At 38.7% G+C, this 16235-nt stretch overlaps 3 protein-coding genes across 4 annotated transcripts; 1 reads left to right on the top strand and 2 right to left on the bottom strand.

Moving 5' to 3' along the window:
- Positions 1–1217: 1217 nt before the first annotated feature.
- LOC122974180 lies at positions 1218–7837 on the top strand. Of its 2 annotated transcripts, XM_044342144.1 has the most exons (5): positions 1218–2430; positions 3559–3705; positions 4790–5143; positions 6288–6491; positions 6788–7837. In XM_044342144.1, exons 2-5 carry the CDS (start codon positions 3690–3692, stop codon positions 6910–6912), a joined length of 699 nt encoding a protein of 232 aa, XP_044198079.1. In that variant the 5' UTR covers positions 1218–2430; positions 3559–3689; the 3' UTR covers positions 6913–7837. The 2 variants fall into 2 exon arrangements, with proteins under 2 accessions (XP_044198079.1, XP_044198078.1); XM_044342143.1 differs by having other exon boundaries at positions 1218–3705.
- Positions 7838–10107: 2270 nt separating this feature from the next.
- LOC122974276 (Fc receptor-like protein 5) lies at positions 10108–11485 on the bottom strand. Its single transcript, XM_044342299.1, has 3 exons — positions 11325–11485; positions 11009–11246; positions 10108–10676 (listed from the first exon to the last, which is right to left on the bottom strand). The coding sequence occupies exons 1-3, from the start codon at positions 11413–11415 to the stop codon at positions 10670–10672; spliced, it is 336 nt and encodes a 111-aa protein (XP_044198234.1). The 5' UTR covers positions 11416–11485; the 3' UTR covers positions 10108–10669.
- Positions 11486–12699: 1214 nt separating this feature from the next.
- LOC122974208 (Fc receptor-like protein 5) lies at positions 12700–15504 on the bottom strand. The gene is made up of 6 exons (XM_044342179.1): positions 14918–15504; positions 14764–14799; positions 14018–14281; positions 13700–13939; positions 13463–13624; positions 12700–13223 (listed from the first exon to the last, which is right to left on the bottom strand). The coding sequence occupies exons 1-6, from the start codon at positions 14946–14948 to the stop codon at positions 13111–13113; spliced, it is 846 nt and encodes a 281-aa protein (XP_044198114.1). The 5' UTR covers positions 14949–15504; the 3' UTR covers positions 12700–13110.
- Between the last annotated feature and the right edge of the window lie 731 nt (positions 15505–16235).

The raw sequence follows: 16235 nt of genomic DNA, 5'->3' as shown, positions 1-16235 counted from the left end.
AGACTGCACATCAGTCAGGTGAATCATCCTGAACTTCTGTGAATCCAAAAAAGTTAAAAGAAAACTAACAAATATGTCATCATTGAATCAGGAATAAAAAAGTCCTCAGCCAATATACTGTATATGCAGACACTGAAGACTGTCATAAGGTTCTCACTGCAAGGTTAAGACAGCTACTTACATTATGCTGTTTCTCACTCTTTGACCTTCCTGTGTTTTTCTAACCACAACCGGTGTGACATTCTATTTCAGCAGCCACAGAGGAACAGAAAGAGAAACGAAATGAGATTAGAAAAGTGAGCGTGGGACTGAACTCTTGTTTCTCTTTCATGGTGTTCTGAGTGACTGAGTTTGAGATTTTCAACTTTTCAAACATTAGTTATCTGAAGAGACCCTTTCACCTCGTCACTACAACATTTTTTCCTTTAATTTCTAAATATTAAATCTCTGTTGAGCTCATCTGGAGATCTGGAAAAAAGTTGTGTATTCATGTACCACTTTTTCAGGTGATATTTTAAAATTACACAAGTTAAAGCTACTGAACAGTATAATATTCAATTAGTCAATAACAGGCAAACATATAAAACTGATCTGAACTAATTCAGGCTAATATGGTCATAGTTAAATTAAACTGGCAACTCTGTATTTTCATTTTGAAACAGTTGGTAAGTGCACAAAAAATATTTTTGATCTATAATCTCTTTGATAATTAAAAAGATACCAGTATTACCTTTAAGATGTTCATTTCAACTGAATTCACACAGGAAACCTCACTTGGTGTTATGAAGAGTAGCCTCACAGAGCTGCTTAATTGTAGACTCTAACCCAGCCTTTGCTGAATTAATGGTATTTTTTATAATTTAATATTAGTTTTGATGTTCACATCTCATTCATTCATTAATCTCATCTCATTCATTGCGCTTACATAAAAAGGCAAGATTAATGGACGAAACATCCCGGCAGTCTGAAAATTGAGGGGAAAGATTTGTACTTATTAAGATTAAACAGATTGAAGATACAGTAAGTCTTCACTTAGTGGAAAACGACAAGGTGAGGAAATCTTCAAACAAATACAGTTATAAAGATGTTTATAAAAAATATTGCCTTGCTCCTTCTGGTTCTCTAGATTTCTTCTTTGTGTTTGAATGTCTCAGAGCTGTGCAGGGCGTGTTGTCAAGCATGACTTCCTGTCCAACTAAACCACAGTGAAAAATAGAGCTTGTTTGAGAAGAACTAGCCCTGTGCAGATTACTCATAGGTACGTGACAATACATGTGTGTTGGAATTCATATTGAAAAAGCTGCAAATGTGGGTGGTACCAACTTGATTTTGTCTAACTCGGGCTATTGAACCTTCTTTTAGCCTAAGTTGAATTTAACAATGCATTTTTTCACAAAACAGGGACTGAGTATTTGAATCCCATCACTTACATTTATGTCTGGCAGTACTTCAAGGTAAGTATGAACAGGAGGAACAATTACGGAGACCAATAACTATTTCAATGTACATATGGGCGTCTGAGTTGTAGCTCTCTTCATGACGACACAGACACAGGTCGGTTCTTTGAAACGGGCGTTTATTGCTCAGACATTAGGGCTGGGCGATATGATATAGGTCTTTTCATATCCCGAAAATAATACCTATGTCGATATAGCACATTTTAAGTCAATGAATAAACAGTTGGTCCGTCCCCTCCATATCCCCCCGCCAGCATAAAGCTGCCTCCGTTTGCGCTTTAACATAGAATGCAGATGTTCTGGATTCAGAGGCGTGACGGAGATCAGACCTATCAGAGCCGTAAACTCTGCCATGAGGGAGGACAAAGAGGTTACTATGATGAGGGGAGGACATTTCTCTTCATTTGATAACATTAAAAGTTAAGTTAGACTTTTCCATCGGTTTCCCGACTCATTTTTAAAAAGACAAGAGAAAAAGAGAGCGAGAGCGTGCAGCTATGGTCAAGTGAGCTAAGGAGCGAATGAAGAGAGGGAGCGCTAGTAGTGAGAGAGCCGGTGAATCAGATCAGTAAAACCTTATTTTCTGATTGTTTCACAGCGGTTACATTCTAAAACACAAACCCAACCTCATACCTCCGCTCAACCCTGCGGCTGTACTCCACATATGGGCTTAGGGCTATGGAAAGCAGTGGACAGTACCGTTACCATAAATGACAGCAAAACGCAGCAGATACTCTCACATACGTAGCTGAAATTAAAAAGTGCACATAAATTTGGTTAAAAAAAAACAAACAAACAAACAAAAAAAAACACAAATAAAGACAGTCTCTACCATGTTTTGCTTTCATTTATGGTATCCATCTCACTGCTTCTCTACTCTTTCTCAGCGTGGGCTTAGCTCTCAGTGTATGCAGCGCAGCAGAGGAGACAGACAGCGGTGGAGAGTTGACACAACTGAACTCGTTATGTCACTGTAAAAATAAAAGCTTTGCTAGTAAAAAGCCAAGAGGAGTAATTTAACAATGTAATCTGCACAAAAGATGGACTCCAAATGACGAAAAACATTGCCTTAAAGAGTGTTATTCGCGTCACAACAGTATAAACGATAGAGCATAATATGTAACGATAGACTATTTTTCGTGACGATTTTTCTCTCGTCACACAATATATATTGTCATATCGCACAGCCCTATCTGATATGTCTTGTTTCTCTGATGCATCCCCGCCTTTTCACGCCATGAGAATTGTATTTTGTAAATGAATATAGCACAAAACACATCAACAAGTTGTACAATACTTAGCATGAAAACAAATTAAATACAGAATGGCCCTTGACGCGCACAAGTTACAATAGCTTCCTCTTTCATGGCCATAGCAATGCCATTTCAAGAAAACTCAAAAGTTTCTCAGTTTAGCATCGCAAAGGTCTTTAGATGATAGCGAACAAATTTGAAGTCACTCTGGTTAATTCTCTAAGAGGGGTTTGTTAAAGTAAAGTGCCTGTTAATGGCAAAAACTGTCCGAAAAGTGCACAGCAAATTCAAAATGGCTGACTTCCTGTTGGGCTTAGGGTATGGCTCCAAGAGGCTCTTTGTAAGTCTGGACATGATACATGTGCAACCAAATTTGGTACATCTAGGTGAAACCTAAATGTGGGGGATTCAACTTTGAAATTTCATAAGGGGCGTTATTGAGCCATTTTGCCACACCTATGCCCAAGACCCATAAAACATATAAATATTCACCACTTCTGACACGTACAAAGTTTTGAGCACCTTAAGCTCCTCAAAAATCGTGATTAATTTGGACAAAAAACAATAATTCCTTGCATTACAATGGAGTCATCGCACTACTCGGTGCTCAGGCCTTAATAAATAACGGTGTGATGGAAAAGCAAAGCTCTGAAAAACTGTCCAAAAAATTAAAAGAAAACTAACAAATATGTCATCATTGAATCAGGAATAAAAAAGTCCTCAGCCAATGTACTGTATATGCAGACACTCAGACATTCTACCTCAGCAGCTGCAGAGAAACAGAAAGAGAAACGCACTCTGGGGGATTTTCCAGTGTTTATGGTATTGCCCATCTCACTTGAACACAGCAACAGACACACCGACAGTAACAGCCCGGCAAGGTAGACGTGAGGAGGTCTTTGAAAGTCGCCAAATATCTGTTGGTCTCCAAAGATCTCAGCTTGTCTGTGGATCTATCTGCCCACTGATATTAACCACAATGGCCGAAAAAAATGGTGAGTAACAAACTCTTGTTTTTTATTCTATTCGCAACAGAAAGTTTTTTCCATCCATCCAGAAGCTTCATTTAGCAATCCGTGCATAGAGAGAGTTCCGTGTGTAAAAGAGCTGCAAGTGCACAAAGGAAAACTGGAATATGTCACCTTATTACAGCTTTGCGCTTTCATACAGTCTCTATGTCTGTGCTTGTGATTGGCTCATTTACACACACAAAATGCGCCAAATTGACGTGATATAGTAAACAACTTCTCTTTATAAGGTCCCGGTGGTTCATTTTATCACCGACAGCATGTAGAGAGAGGAAAAATGTATGTCTATAAAAATGTGAGGCACTTTGTTGATAAACGAGATCAAAGTGAAAGTCAAATGTTGGAGGTTAAGTAAAGAAGTAAAACATCTGCACTTAATCATTCTGTCCAAATTCTGATATTTTGTATTTTATAAATATATTAGCAAAAAGGTGAACACCTAAAAAATAATAAAATAAATGATTGATAATTATTTAGCTTTAACTTGAATTGTAGATGTACAGTAATAGTTTTTTTTAGTGGGATGTTTTCATAACCCCTTTTGGAATTTTTTAATCTGATCATTCTTAATTCTGATCAGATTCTTTTCTTTGCTGTCTTTTTTCTTTGCTGTCTTTTTTCTTTGGTGTCTTCAAGTCATTTAGAACCAGTTCCAGTTCAGAGCCCAGTTCCCAGTCTGAGTGGAGAAACAGGGTCTTATATTTAATACTAATTTCCTGGAAATGTTCTAAGGTATTTGCAGGTACTTAACGGTTAACATTTTGGATATTTTATGCAGAATGTGGTGCAATTTGGTGAAATTTATAAGAAAAAACTGAAAAAAGTGTTTTTTTTATGATTTGTACCCGATTTCACCACCTTTCAGTAAAATGTCTGAAAAATTAACCAGTTAAATACCTTCAAATTACTTAGAAAATGTCTAGGAAATCAGTATAAAACTAAGGGACGTAAAATAAAGTGTTACCTAATATAATATTTAATATGTACTACACAGAGAGTTCTCATATGTAGAGAGAGGCTGACCTCTTTTGACTTTTCTGGTGTGTTTCAGTCCACAAAACCATCACATCTTACATCGGACACACTACCATTCTGCCATGTTTGGCTCCCAGCAACACCCCAATCAGTGCTGTGGAGTGGACCAGACGTGAGCAGTCACAATATGTCTTTCTCCACCGGGACGGGCACTCAGATACAGAGGATCAGGATCCGTCCTTTGAGAACCGGGTGGAGCTGAGGGACAGACAGTTGAAGGAAGGAGACCTGTCTTTGATTTTGAAGAAGGTAAACCCGAGCGATGCAGGAATTTACGAGTGTCGCCACAAAAATAGCAGAACACGATGCAGGAAGAGAAGCTTAATTGACTCTGATCCAATCAGCATTGTTGAGCTGAGGGTGGACCCAGGTGAGTTTGCCGAGGTCAGCGTGATGGTCTGTGTGTCATAGAATTATTAGGGCAGGGGGGCAGGGTTCGATTTTTGGGTAAGGGCACAATAAACGGTACTTTGATTTGTTGCCTACAGCTGAATATACTGTAGTGGCCTATAATTGTTTAATAAAACAAAGGCAGAGTCAAGAGACCAGTGTGTAAGATTTAGGTGGATCTATATGCAGAAATATTGGCAGAAATGGAATATAATATTCACAAGTATGTTTTAATCAGTATATAATAACCTTAAAATAAGCATTGTAATGTTGATGAGCCCTTTACATCTACAGAGTGAGCAGGTCCTCTTCCACAGAGCCCACCATGTTGCACCACCATGTTTGTACAGTAGCCCAGAACGGACAAACCAAACACTGGCTTTAGAGAGGACCTTCCACATTTTTCGCATGTTTTGCAGCCACTATAGGTTCTCCTACATGCTTTTAAGGGGAGGGTTATTCAGTTGCCACAGAGGTTATCCAATGTCCACCCATAGCATCAGGTCTGGTTTCGAGGTTTGCAACAATTAATCAATCAACAGAAAATTAATCGAAAACTATTTTTATAACCAAATAATTGGTTTGGTCATTCCTTAAGCAAACATGCCAAACATTCATTGGTTTCAGCTTCCCAAATGTGAGACTCTTAAGTTTTTCTGTGTCATAAATGACAGTAAATTGAATTTCTTTGAATTTGGGACTGTTAATCTGACAAGACTACGTTAAAGAAATTATAGAAATTATAGAAATTATAACAAGCGTTTTTCTCTATTTTCTGACCTGTGGACAAAAGAAGAAGATTAATTGATAATGAAAATAATTGTTAGTTGCAACCTCCTAAAGCATCTAATTGAAAGGATGATGGTGTATGAACGTCAGCCTGGTGTTAATTTACACATTCAAAAATGATCTTAACCAGGTCAACAGAGAGTTTAAACCTTAAGAAAGCAGAAAAGTAAGGTATTGAACACAACCCTGACATATCCCTTTAACTTTCTATGTTGATATGTTGAACTTGTTTGCGATTGATTGTTGAGCTTCACACTTCTCTCATTGGACAGTTTTAACTATTCTTGTCCGTGGTATTTATGTATATTCTTTCTTTTTTCTCTCCCTCATGTGAGCTCCCCGCAACACCATGATCGGTGCTTTAGAGTGGACCAACCAGCACCCATCCTTTGAGAATCCGGTGGAGCTGCAGGAAGACAAGGACGGTGACCCGTTTCTGGTTCGGATGAATGTGAGCATCCATGAAGCAAGACTTCAGAGGAGAGCCATGATTAAGAGTGAACCAAACAGCATCATTGAGTGGAATGTTACAGACTCAGGTGAGTTTGTTACAGACTTATACTTGCTGAGGATATCATTATCTCTGATATCTGTCCCCAATAAACCTCCATAAATCCACTTAGAAACCAGAGAAAAAAAGAGGCTGAATCCTGCTCTCAAATTAATAATCTGTGCTCTTGATTTACTAAAATTTAGTAAAGTGTTGTTGATGAGACTGTATAGAAAACAGGTGAGTGATGAGAGTTCAGTAGATAATGTCCTACATGAGTTTGAAGAACTCTTCAGTCATCACCTACCTGATAGCTGATACCTCACACCTGTTTCTGCTCTGCAGGTCACACAGCTGGAAACACCCGGACTAAACGAGGCAAGGATGGAGGAGAGTCACATGTACATTATGGATCGGTAGCAATTGCGTTATTTTTTATTGTGTTGTTGTTGTCTTATTTGGTGCAGTGATGGTTTAAAGATGAATCGATGTTTGTCAGAATACCGGACCGGACCAGACCAGAGTGTCTCACATTTAAACATCCCTTAAAGTCAAAAACAATGTTGAAGTGATTTTCAAAGTTATATTAAATAGTTTTTTAGCACAAAAAGAAAGGAAAATGTTGATATTTGCCTCTGAAGTTTTTAAAAGTTTTAAAACTGTATACGCTGATCATGTTCTGTGTGTTTAATATTTACCTGTGAATCAAAAAGTTAGCCAATAGCTGTCAGATATATGTAGTTGGCTAAAAGTGCTTAAGCTATTTCCTTTAAGTATTTTAAATTTGCTGGAGTAAACATCAGTCCCCCCAGGATTTCACTGAGTTTGTTTTTTTGTGATTATTGCAGTATCAAAACAGGCCAAACTGGTGATTAAGAGTTTGTCTTCTTCCACTCAGCGCATGTCTAACTGTGGGAGTGCAAATCAGACTCATCCACATGCTCTCAGTTCCACAATTAATCATTTATAAAACAGAAACCAAAAGTGTGTGTATGGATACTTTTCGTGCAGGTAAAATGAAATGAAATGTGCCTGTTTTTATCTGACGAGCTCACAGCAGTGAACGTCCGTTCACAAGCACTGACTGTAATTGTGTGTGAAGCATTTGTGTTGCGTTAACTTTGATTTAAAAGCAGTCGATGTAAGGAGAAACAAAAACATCTCATCTGGCTGAACCAGTTTAAACCTCTGAGCTGCTTGTTCAAACTGCACACGCACACACAGTTAAGATTTTAAGATTCCTGTCAGACTGCTGTTCCTGTTATTCTGTCCACGTACTGTTCGAGCCTTTTGAAGGAAATTTTGTTATGTGCAGCTTTCTGTAGCTATGTTGAAAAGTACTTTATTTCATCATTTTGAATGAATAACATGAATAAAGTTTCTTTTTTGAATGAAGTCTCCAAGAGGAAGTATCCATTATTGCCATTATTTATACATTCTCCAATATTGATCATCATAATTTGTTAATAGTCAAACAGTTTTAAACCGAAAACAACATCCACTCCACATTTCAGAGGGAAATATTGTACTTTCTACTCCACTACATTTATTTGGCAGCTTTAGTTACTTTTCAGATGAAGATTTGACACAATGGATAATATAACAAGCTTTTAAAATACAACACATTGTTAAAGATGAAACCAGTGGTTTCCAACCTTTTTGGCTTTTGACGTCTTACAAAAAACAGTGTGTAGTCGGGGTCACATTTCACATGTCTATGAGTTGTTAACAGCTCCACCAAATAGTGATTTTTCTCTTCTGACATGGCTTCATTTCAATAAATGTTCAAATTCTGCTGTAGACTTTAAATCTGGATATATCTGGTCTAACAGGCCTAATATGTTCACTGGTTTTATCATTTCATTAGTTTACCTCAGATATCATTTAAATGTAAATGTTTGGCAGCAGAGAACTGCCACCCTCATAAATACATAAATTGTTCTCATTATAACGTTGTAATGTGGCACAGGTGTTGTTCGTCATGGTGGCAGCTTTACACTTCTGTAATAATAATAATACAATCACAACTGCAGCTCTCAGCAGATATGATCCAAGTTTATTTAACAATTGACCTACTCACCATCCAGAGAGCCGCTCCAGAGCATGCAGAACTTCATTTACCTGCAGTGAAAAAGCTGGATCTGCTGGGTCCATATTGACCAGTTATCCAAATAATATCCAACAACTAAATTAAGGCAGAACCCCCACAGATGGTTATCACATGGTATTAATAATGAATCTGTTCTTCTTGATGGGATTGATAAGACTATTATCGTTATATATCTGACACTGTCAAGATAAACATTAAACATCATATCCATTATCAAAGATTTTGAGAAATATGTTCCATTCTTAAAAAATGTTATCAGACAGAAACCATTCAGAATGGTTTCTGAAACCCTTCAGTCTCTGTCTCTTTTATGTTCAGTTAACCTACCCGCTTCTAGATAATTTGATTTAATTGCTTTGTTCATAAGTTTTTTTGGCTGAGCTGACTCTACTCTTACTAGATTGTGCCATTTACAGTATTAAATGGCAAACAGGATTGTAGGGATGCTAATAAGTAACTGTTCCACAATCTAAGTGATCAAACAAATCTTTGATCAGATTGCTGAGATAACAGAGGCAAGGCTATGAAGACACTTCAAGATTAAAAGAAGCACCTTAAAATCAACTGTAGAAGGATTTAAGAACTGGAGTGATGTGTCTCTCCTCTTGGTTCAGGTTCAGATTCTTGCAGCAGTGTCTCATTGTGAATGTGAACAGTGTTCCTGAGTAAAGGCCTTTACACACCAACAGCAACGCAAATAAATGGCATGAAATTGTGAATCATTCAGAGACAAATTTTGAGGCACCTGACTATTCACATCAGGCTTTTGCAAATTAATCAAGGTTCTCAACAAAAATTGTGCCCCAGAAAAATAAACAGATGACGGCCTGGTTTACTGCTCACCTTCAGGTTGTTAACTGCTCCAACATTGTTGTTCATCGCACGAAAAAGAACACATCTGGTGTGCAAAGACCTTAAGGCTGTATTCAGACCACATCTAGCAATATCACCTACAGTGCAGGGGGCTGCGGTGGTGGAGGCGTGTTGTTTAAGATACCGGTGAGACAATGAAATACCATCCAGGAAGTCGACCTGGAGTTACAGATTGACGCATTTAGGGACGCATCAAAAGCCAAAACACCAGTACGCAGCAGTTTGTAACACTCACAGACAGGATTTTACAACTCTGGAAAGTTTCACAGTGGCAAATGTTTCATCTGTCAAACAGTCGAATACGTGTTCACGTTAAAAAGTAATCCTCCAGGAATGTGCACTTGCATGTATGTGATTGGCCACCGCAGCGTGACGTCTGGTTGTGTTCCAGCAAAAGTTTAATCCAGTTCAACTTTTTGCTAGAAGACAACAGTGTTTTGCTTTGTTTTTTTGCTTTAGTTTTTACAGCTCTTATTTGCTTCCATAAGTTGGGCTTCAGTAACATCACAAAGTCTTATTTTTATCTTCATGTTATTTGAGTCACACTAACAAACTCACCTCTGCTCAGTTACACAAAACATCAACTATTTATTTCCCAGTAAAAATATCATTTGTGTCACAGACACTGGATCACTCAATAATAAAGTTTAACTTTAATAAACAGTTCACAACAAACTATAAACAGTAATATGTGAAAACGATTCATCATCATTTTTTCATCATCAAAGTTCAGTGTTTCAAAAAGGCTTTACTGAGGAAATGGCGACACCTGCTGTCCAAACCTAGATATAACAGCTCAACACCAGAACTCATGATGAAACAGAGTCAGAGGAGATGTGAACTTGTTGTTCTCATCTTTTCTTTAATAAAGGTTATATCATTAAAAACTGGATGATTATTGCTGACAGAGCTTTGACTGACTGTCCTCATTATATCTGAATGTGAGAACAGAAAATCAATTACAACAAAACACGTGATGGTCCAAAACTCACATATATGTATTATGAACGACATCTGACACATCAGACAAAGCTGAGGAGCACATTCAATCCTGAAAGCTACACCTGTAATGTAATATAATATAACACAATACAACATAATGTGATAAAGTCATATAATATAAAATGATATAATATAAATATGATGCTCTGTGGTGACAGAGGGGATGACATCATCATAGTCATCATCCAATCCCTGCTCAGCCTGGGTGAGTGAGGACGCACTCTGCCATGGAGATGGGCAGGTCATTTCCTGCAGTCAGAACAGTTCAGAAAGAAAATTATAGATAAATATAGATAATTTATCAACTGTTAGAGACAACGATCAATCATCCACACCAGAGTGAACTTAATTGATTGATTGATTCAGAGTGTTACCTGTGGGCCTGTGTCAATATAAGGACACCATGATGAGAGTGGAGATGAAGTACAGACAGAACACCACTAGGTGGCAGTCCAGTCTGAACACAAGCTGGAGGGATGATGAGACAGGGGGCGGGGCTTCTTCACCTGCAGAGAGAATCTCACCTGGTCAGGTGAACATGTGGATGAAATAAGTGGTGAAATCAAAGGTAACTTCCTCACCTGTGACAGTGATCCAGCTGGGTGGAGACTCTGCATGACTTTCTGTTACACTTGTAGAGGCCTTCATCAGACTTGGAAACATGGTGGATGGTCATGTGACCTGCAGGCTCAGTCCTGATGAGGGAGCCATCTTTATAGAAATCAGCTGGGAGGTTGGAGGTCTTTGTTTTACAGTGCAGAGTGACATCATCTCCCTCCATCACAGGGAGGACAGGACTCTGCAGGATCACTGATCCACCTCAACACAGAGACAAACTACAGCATTTCATCATTTACACTCAGCTTCATCAATACTAACTCCACAGTCTGATCTTACCAGTGACAGTGATGTTGATGCTGTTACTGGTTGCTCCCTCTCTGGACTCATACCAGTAAACTCCACTGTCCAGCGGGACAATGTAGCTCATGTTACAGGAGGAACCAGCTGATCTTCCCCATTTAATTCCACACTCAGAAACAGGGAGGGAGTGTGGTAGTGAAAAGACACACTGATGACATCCTCAAAGAAACTAAAAAAACTCTTGAAGGTCCTGAAACTCCACTCCTACTCTACCTAAACATCTACAGCCACTGGTCCCTGATTCTGAGAGAATAAAGCTGTTAAGGGCATCCAGCTGGTTGATCAACGACCAGTGTCAATGCAGGAAGTAGTGTCTCCTTTATGTAGCGACATGGAAAGTGTTTACTACAACATTTCTTAAGTTTTAATAATGCAACCTGATTTAGTAAATCACTACATTCCTCTCCAGACTCTAAAACTGTCCTCAACTCTAACTTTTCTATCAGGTTTTCATTAAAAGGTTGAGCCTGACAGTTAGAAGAAGTTTACTAACCTTGGTTTGTTGTGCAGCACAGCAGTGAGCTCAGAACTAAAGAGAAATGACACTCAGGTTAGTTTGAACAAGAAGAATTAATGAAATTCATTTTGAGGATTGTGCAGCCTTGGCAGAGGTATTCAAATATGTAAATAAGTAAGTAAAATTTTTATGTGTCTATAGCACAGACTCATAAAACTGTGAAAAATGGCTTTCCATACAACAAAAACAATATGCATATATTTAAATGTGACAAAGTCAGACACAAAAAGGGGAAACACCAACTGTGTGGCCAAAGCAGATGTAATCCAAAACACATTATTCCATTACATTGTTGTAACCTAGACATGGATATAAAGTACTCACAGAGCAGTAGAGACAGTAGAGATGCTTCTTCCACCCTGCTTCTTGGTAAAATGAGATCAGTTCATGTTCACATCACATAAAACCTCATCCCTCCTCCGTCTGTGGCTGTCAGTGTTGTAGTTTCCTCTCCACACACTATTAACAGAAAAGTGTTTATGTGCAACAACGAAATGAAACTATAAAACCACAGAGGGGGGAGAAAACCCAAGAGTAGATGCAACTTATTCATACTGACTACAGACGAGTGGTTATTATATTAAAATGGTTTTAATAATCAGATCTCAGAATGAAATGCTTAGACACTTCCGGGTCACTTAACTAAGTTAGGAATGTTCCTGAGCAAAAAAGACTATTCAACTGCAGTCCTAGTTTCTGAAGGACCAAGAGTCAAAGTCTGTTTTCTTTTGACCCCAGACAAACTCAGTATTCATAAATATATATAAATATATATCAGAAATAATAATATTGTTAGAAAACAAGATATTATAGAAATGTGAAAGTGAGGTGATCACAAACTTTTTAATCCTGCAGAAATGGTTGTACACTGGTGTTACATCAATAATTGAACATAAAGTCATAAAATGAACAACAAAACAAACAGTAGAGATAGATACATTAATAGATGTGACATTTCTCTGCACATTGTTTCACCAGTTTTAAGAGAACAAGTTTATAACATCATGGCAGAAAATTATGACATGTTTTCTTTCAGATCTGCAGCTTGAAACAGACAGACAGCAGCAGAAATATAAAAATATTTCCTGTCCTCTCTGTAACTTCAACACATTTGATATACAAGTCAAACTAGAACATGTGGAGTTCCACAGGGAAGCGTTTCGGATGCTCTGCTGCTTTTCATTCATGAAGGACTTGAAATCTGATTTTTATCTTCACTTCAGAACGACAACACATCTGTTCAGTTCAGAAGTGATGCTCTGTGGTGACAGAGGTGATGACGTCATCATAGTCATCATCCAATCCCTGCTCAGTCTGAGTGGGCGCAGTCATAACCATAGAGACGGGCGGGTCATTTCCTGCAGTCAGAGCAGGTCAGAAAGAAAATGAAGATAATTTATCAGCTGTTAGAGACAACTGTTAACCATCCACACCAGAATAAACTTGATTGATCGATTGACTGATTGATTGATTGATTGATTGATTGATAGACTGATTTATTGATTGATTGACTGACTTATTGGTTGATTAATTAATTGAGTGATTGATTGATAGTTGCTGAGTGTCCGTAAGGTGAGTGAATGATTCAGAGTGTTACCTGTGGGCCTGTATCGATATAAAGACACCATGAGGAGAGTGGAGATGAAGTACGGAAAGAACACCACTAAGTGGCAGACCAGTCTGAACACAAGCCGGAGGGGAGCTGAGTCAGGGGGCGGGGCTCCCGATGTAGGGGTCAGGGCTGTAGTGGTAGGTTTACCTGCAGAGTGAATCACACCTGGTCAGGTGAACATGTGGATGAAATAAGTGGTGAAATCAAATGTAACTTCCTCACCTGTGACAGTGACCCAGCTGGGTGGAGACTCTCCGTGACTGCTGATGTTACACTTGTAGAGGCCTTCATCAGACATGGAAACATGGTGGATGGTCATGTGACCTGCAGGCTCAGTCCTGATGAGGGAGCCATCTTTATAGAAATCAGCTGGGAGGTTGGAGGTCTTTGTTTTACAGTGCAGAGTGACATCATCTCCCTCCATCACAGGGAGGACAGGACTCTGCAGGATCACTGATCCATCTGAACACAGAGACAAACTACAGCATTTCATCATTTACACTCAGCTTCATCAATACTAACTCCACAGTCTGATCTTACCAGTGACAGTGATGTTGATGCAGTTACTGGTTGCTCCCTCTCTGGACTCACACCAGTAAACTCCACTGTCTGGCGGGATGACGTAGCTGATGTTGCAGGAGGAACCAGCTGGTTCTCCCCAGTCATCTTCACACTTAGCTCCAGTTTGTTTGGTTGTGTTCCTCCTCAGCGTCCATCCAGCAGAGCTGTCGTCCTCCTCACAGCTCATAGAGACAAACTGTCCTTCAAACAGCTGAGAGCTGCTGGGACTCACAGTCAGAGAAGCTGCAGAAAATCATTGTATATTGAGGAAAACATAATGGCCTATTGAGTATCACACAGTAACACTTAAATGGTCAACAACAGTATTCCTAGTCGTACAGTTATAGTGTCAGTTTTCATCTATAAATGTGTCTCAATGCTGCAGCCAGTTACCAGAAGGTGTTCATTTCACCACATTTACACTTAACCACTTCATGTGTCTTCAGTAAATCAGATAGTTGTTCAATATCAATGAATAAAGATAAAAATTCCTCAATTTGCTGGGACTCACAGTCAGAGAGGCTGTGAGGGCTGAAACGACAAACTTGTGATCTTTTTGCATAAAAAGACTAATAAAAACCCTTCAGAGTACTATAAGTGAGTTACAGAGTAAGCTCTCATAACCCTGTCAGACTTCCAGCTCTGTCCTCAGCTCTAACTTTCCTCTCAGGATCTCTCAGACAGAATCAGTGGCTTTCAGACTGTGACGGAAGAAGTTTACTAACCTTGGTTTGTTGTGCAGCACAACAGTGAGCTCAGAACTAAAGAGAAATGAAACTCAGGTTGGTTTGAGCTTTAATGACTGGTCTGCTGTGGGACGCAGCAGTGATCGTCTCTCAACATTTACACATCAATACACATCCAGCAGATTGGACTCACCCAGCAGCCTCTGGACAGATGTTCCCTCCATTCTGCAGCTGGATGAAATAAGAGCAGTAGTTTGACTGTTGTGATGAAATGATTCTCTGTAGAAACACTGATCAACCACAGCACAGAGACAGAGAGAGGATGTGTCACTTGGTCTACCAAACCACAGCGAATGCAGGTACTTTCCATCTGACTAATTTGTAGAAAACAGACGGTATCACATGTGGACAGATCTTTATTTACTCTGCAGTTACTCCAGTACAGCTGAGCAGTCAGGCAGAGATATTAAAGCTTTATTGACAACTTTATTCAGAATATTCAGTTACAAAGATGGATGTTTCTGGCATCAAAGTAACAGAACAAACTTAAAGCTTCATATATTTAATGTTCTGCTTCAGCTTCTGGTCTAGTTCTTATGTTCACTACTGTCACTGTACACTGTCTCTGATATTTTCAGCTCATAAGTGATGCTCCATGGTAACCGCCGTGATGTCATCAAACTCCTCAGTCAATCTCTCTGCAGTCTGGGTGGGCCGGGGCATTGCCATGGAGACGGGTGGGTCATTTCCTGTTGTATGAGGAGTAAGTGATCAAATTTAGAAACATTTTCCAAAACACAACTGACAAAGGAAAAGATCTGTGGTAAATAACAATTAATCAACACCATATAACTGATAGATACTGTGCAACACATGATTGATTGATCGATCGATGGATTGATTGATTGATTGAGAGAGAATATGTGTATATTTTATTGAGTCAAAAGGCCCATGCGTGCATGTGCATGTGTCTTCACAGATGGTTATAGACTTAATATAGGAGCTGTGGTTAACCTTCCAAAATTTGAAAAAAAATACACAAATATAACGGCTACAGCATAATCACAGCCAAAATGATCAAAAAAATGAAACTTTAAAGGCCCTTTTAGGTCCCCTATGAGGCATAAGAGTTAAATATTAAACATACATGCTGATGTTTAACATGTGAGCAAACAGGCACATTACAGACGAAAACAACCAATAAACGCTGATAAATCTGTCACTAAATATCAATTATTTACTCTGAATGCACACAAACATCCAGAGCAGCGGTGGAAGAAGTACTCAGAACCTTAACTGAAGCACCAATACATCAATGTGCAAATACTCCATTACAAGTAAAAGTCCTGCAAGAAAATACTACTACAGTAAATATACATAAGTATTATGAGCTTGATGTAGTTAAAGTATTGCAGTAAAAGTACATAAGTATTATGAGCTTGATGTAGTTAAAGTATTGCAGTAAAAGTACATAAGTATTATGAGCTTGATGTAGTTAAAGTATTGCAGTA

Source organism: Thunnus albacares, chromosome 22 (genome assembly GCF_914725855.1).
Source record: "Thunnus albacares chromosome 22, fThuAlb1.1, whole genome shotgun sequence".
NCBI lineage: Eukaryota > Metazoa > Chordata > Actinopteri > Scombriformes > Scombridae > Thunnus > Thunnus albacares.
Note: the sequence above shows the minus strand (reverse complement) of the source record. Positions and strands in the feature narration are given on the sequence as shown.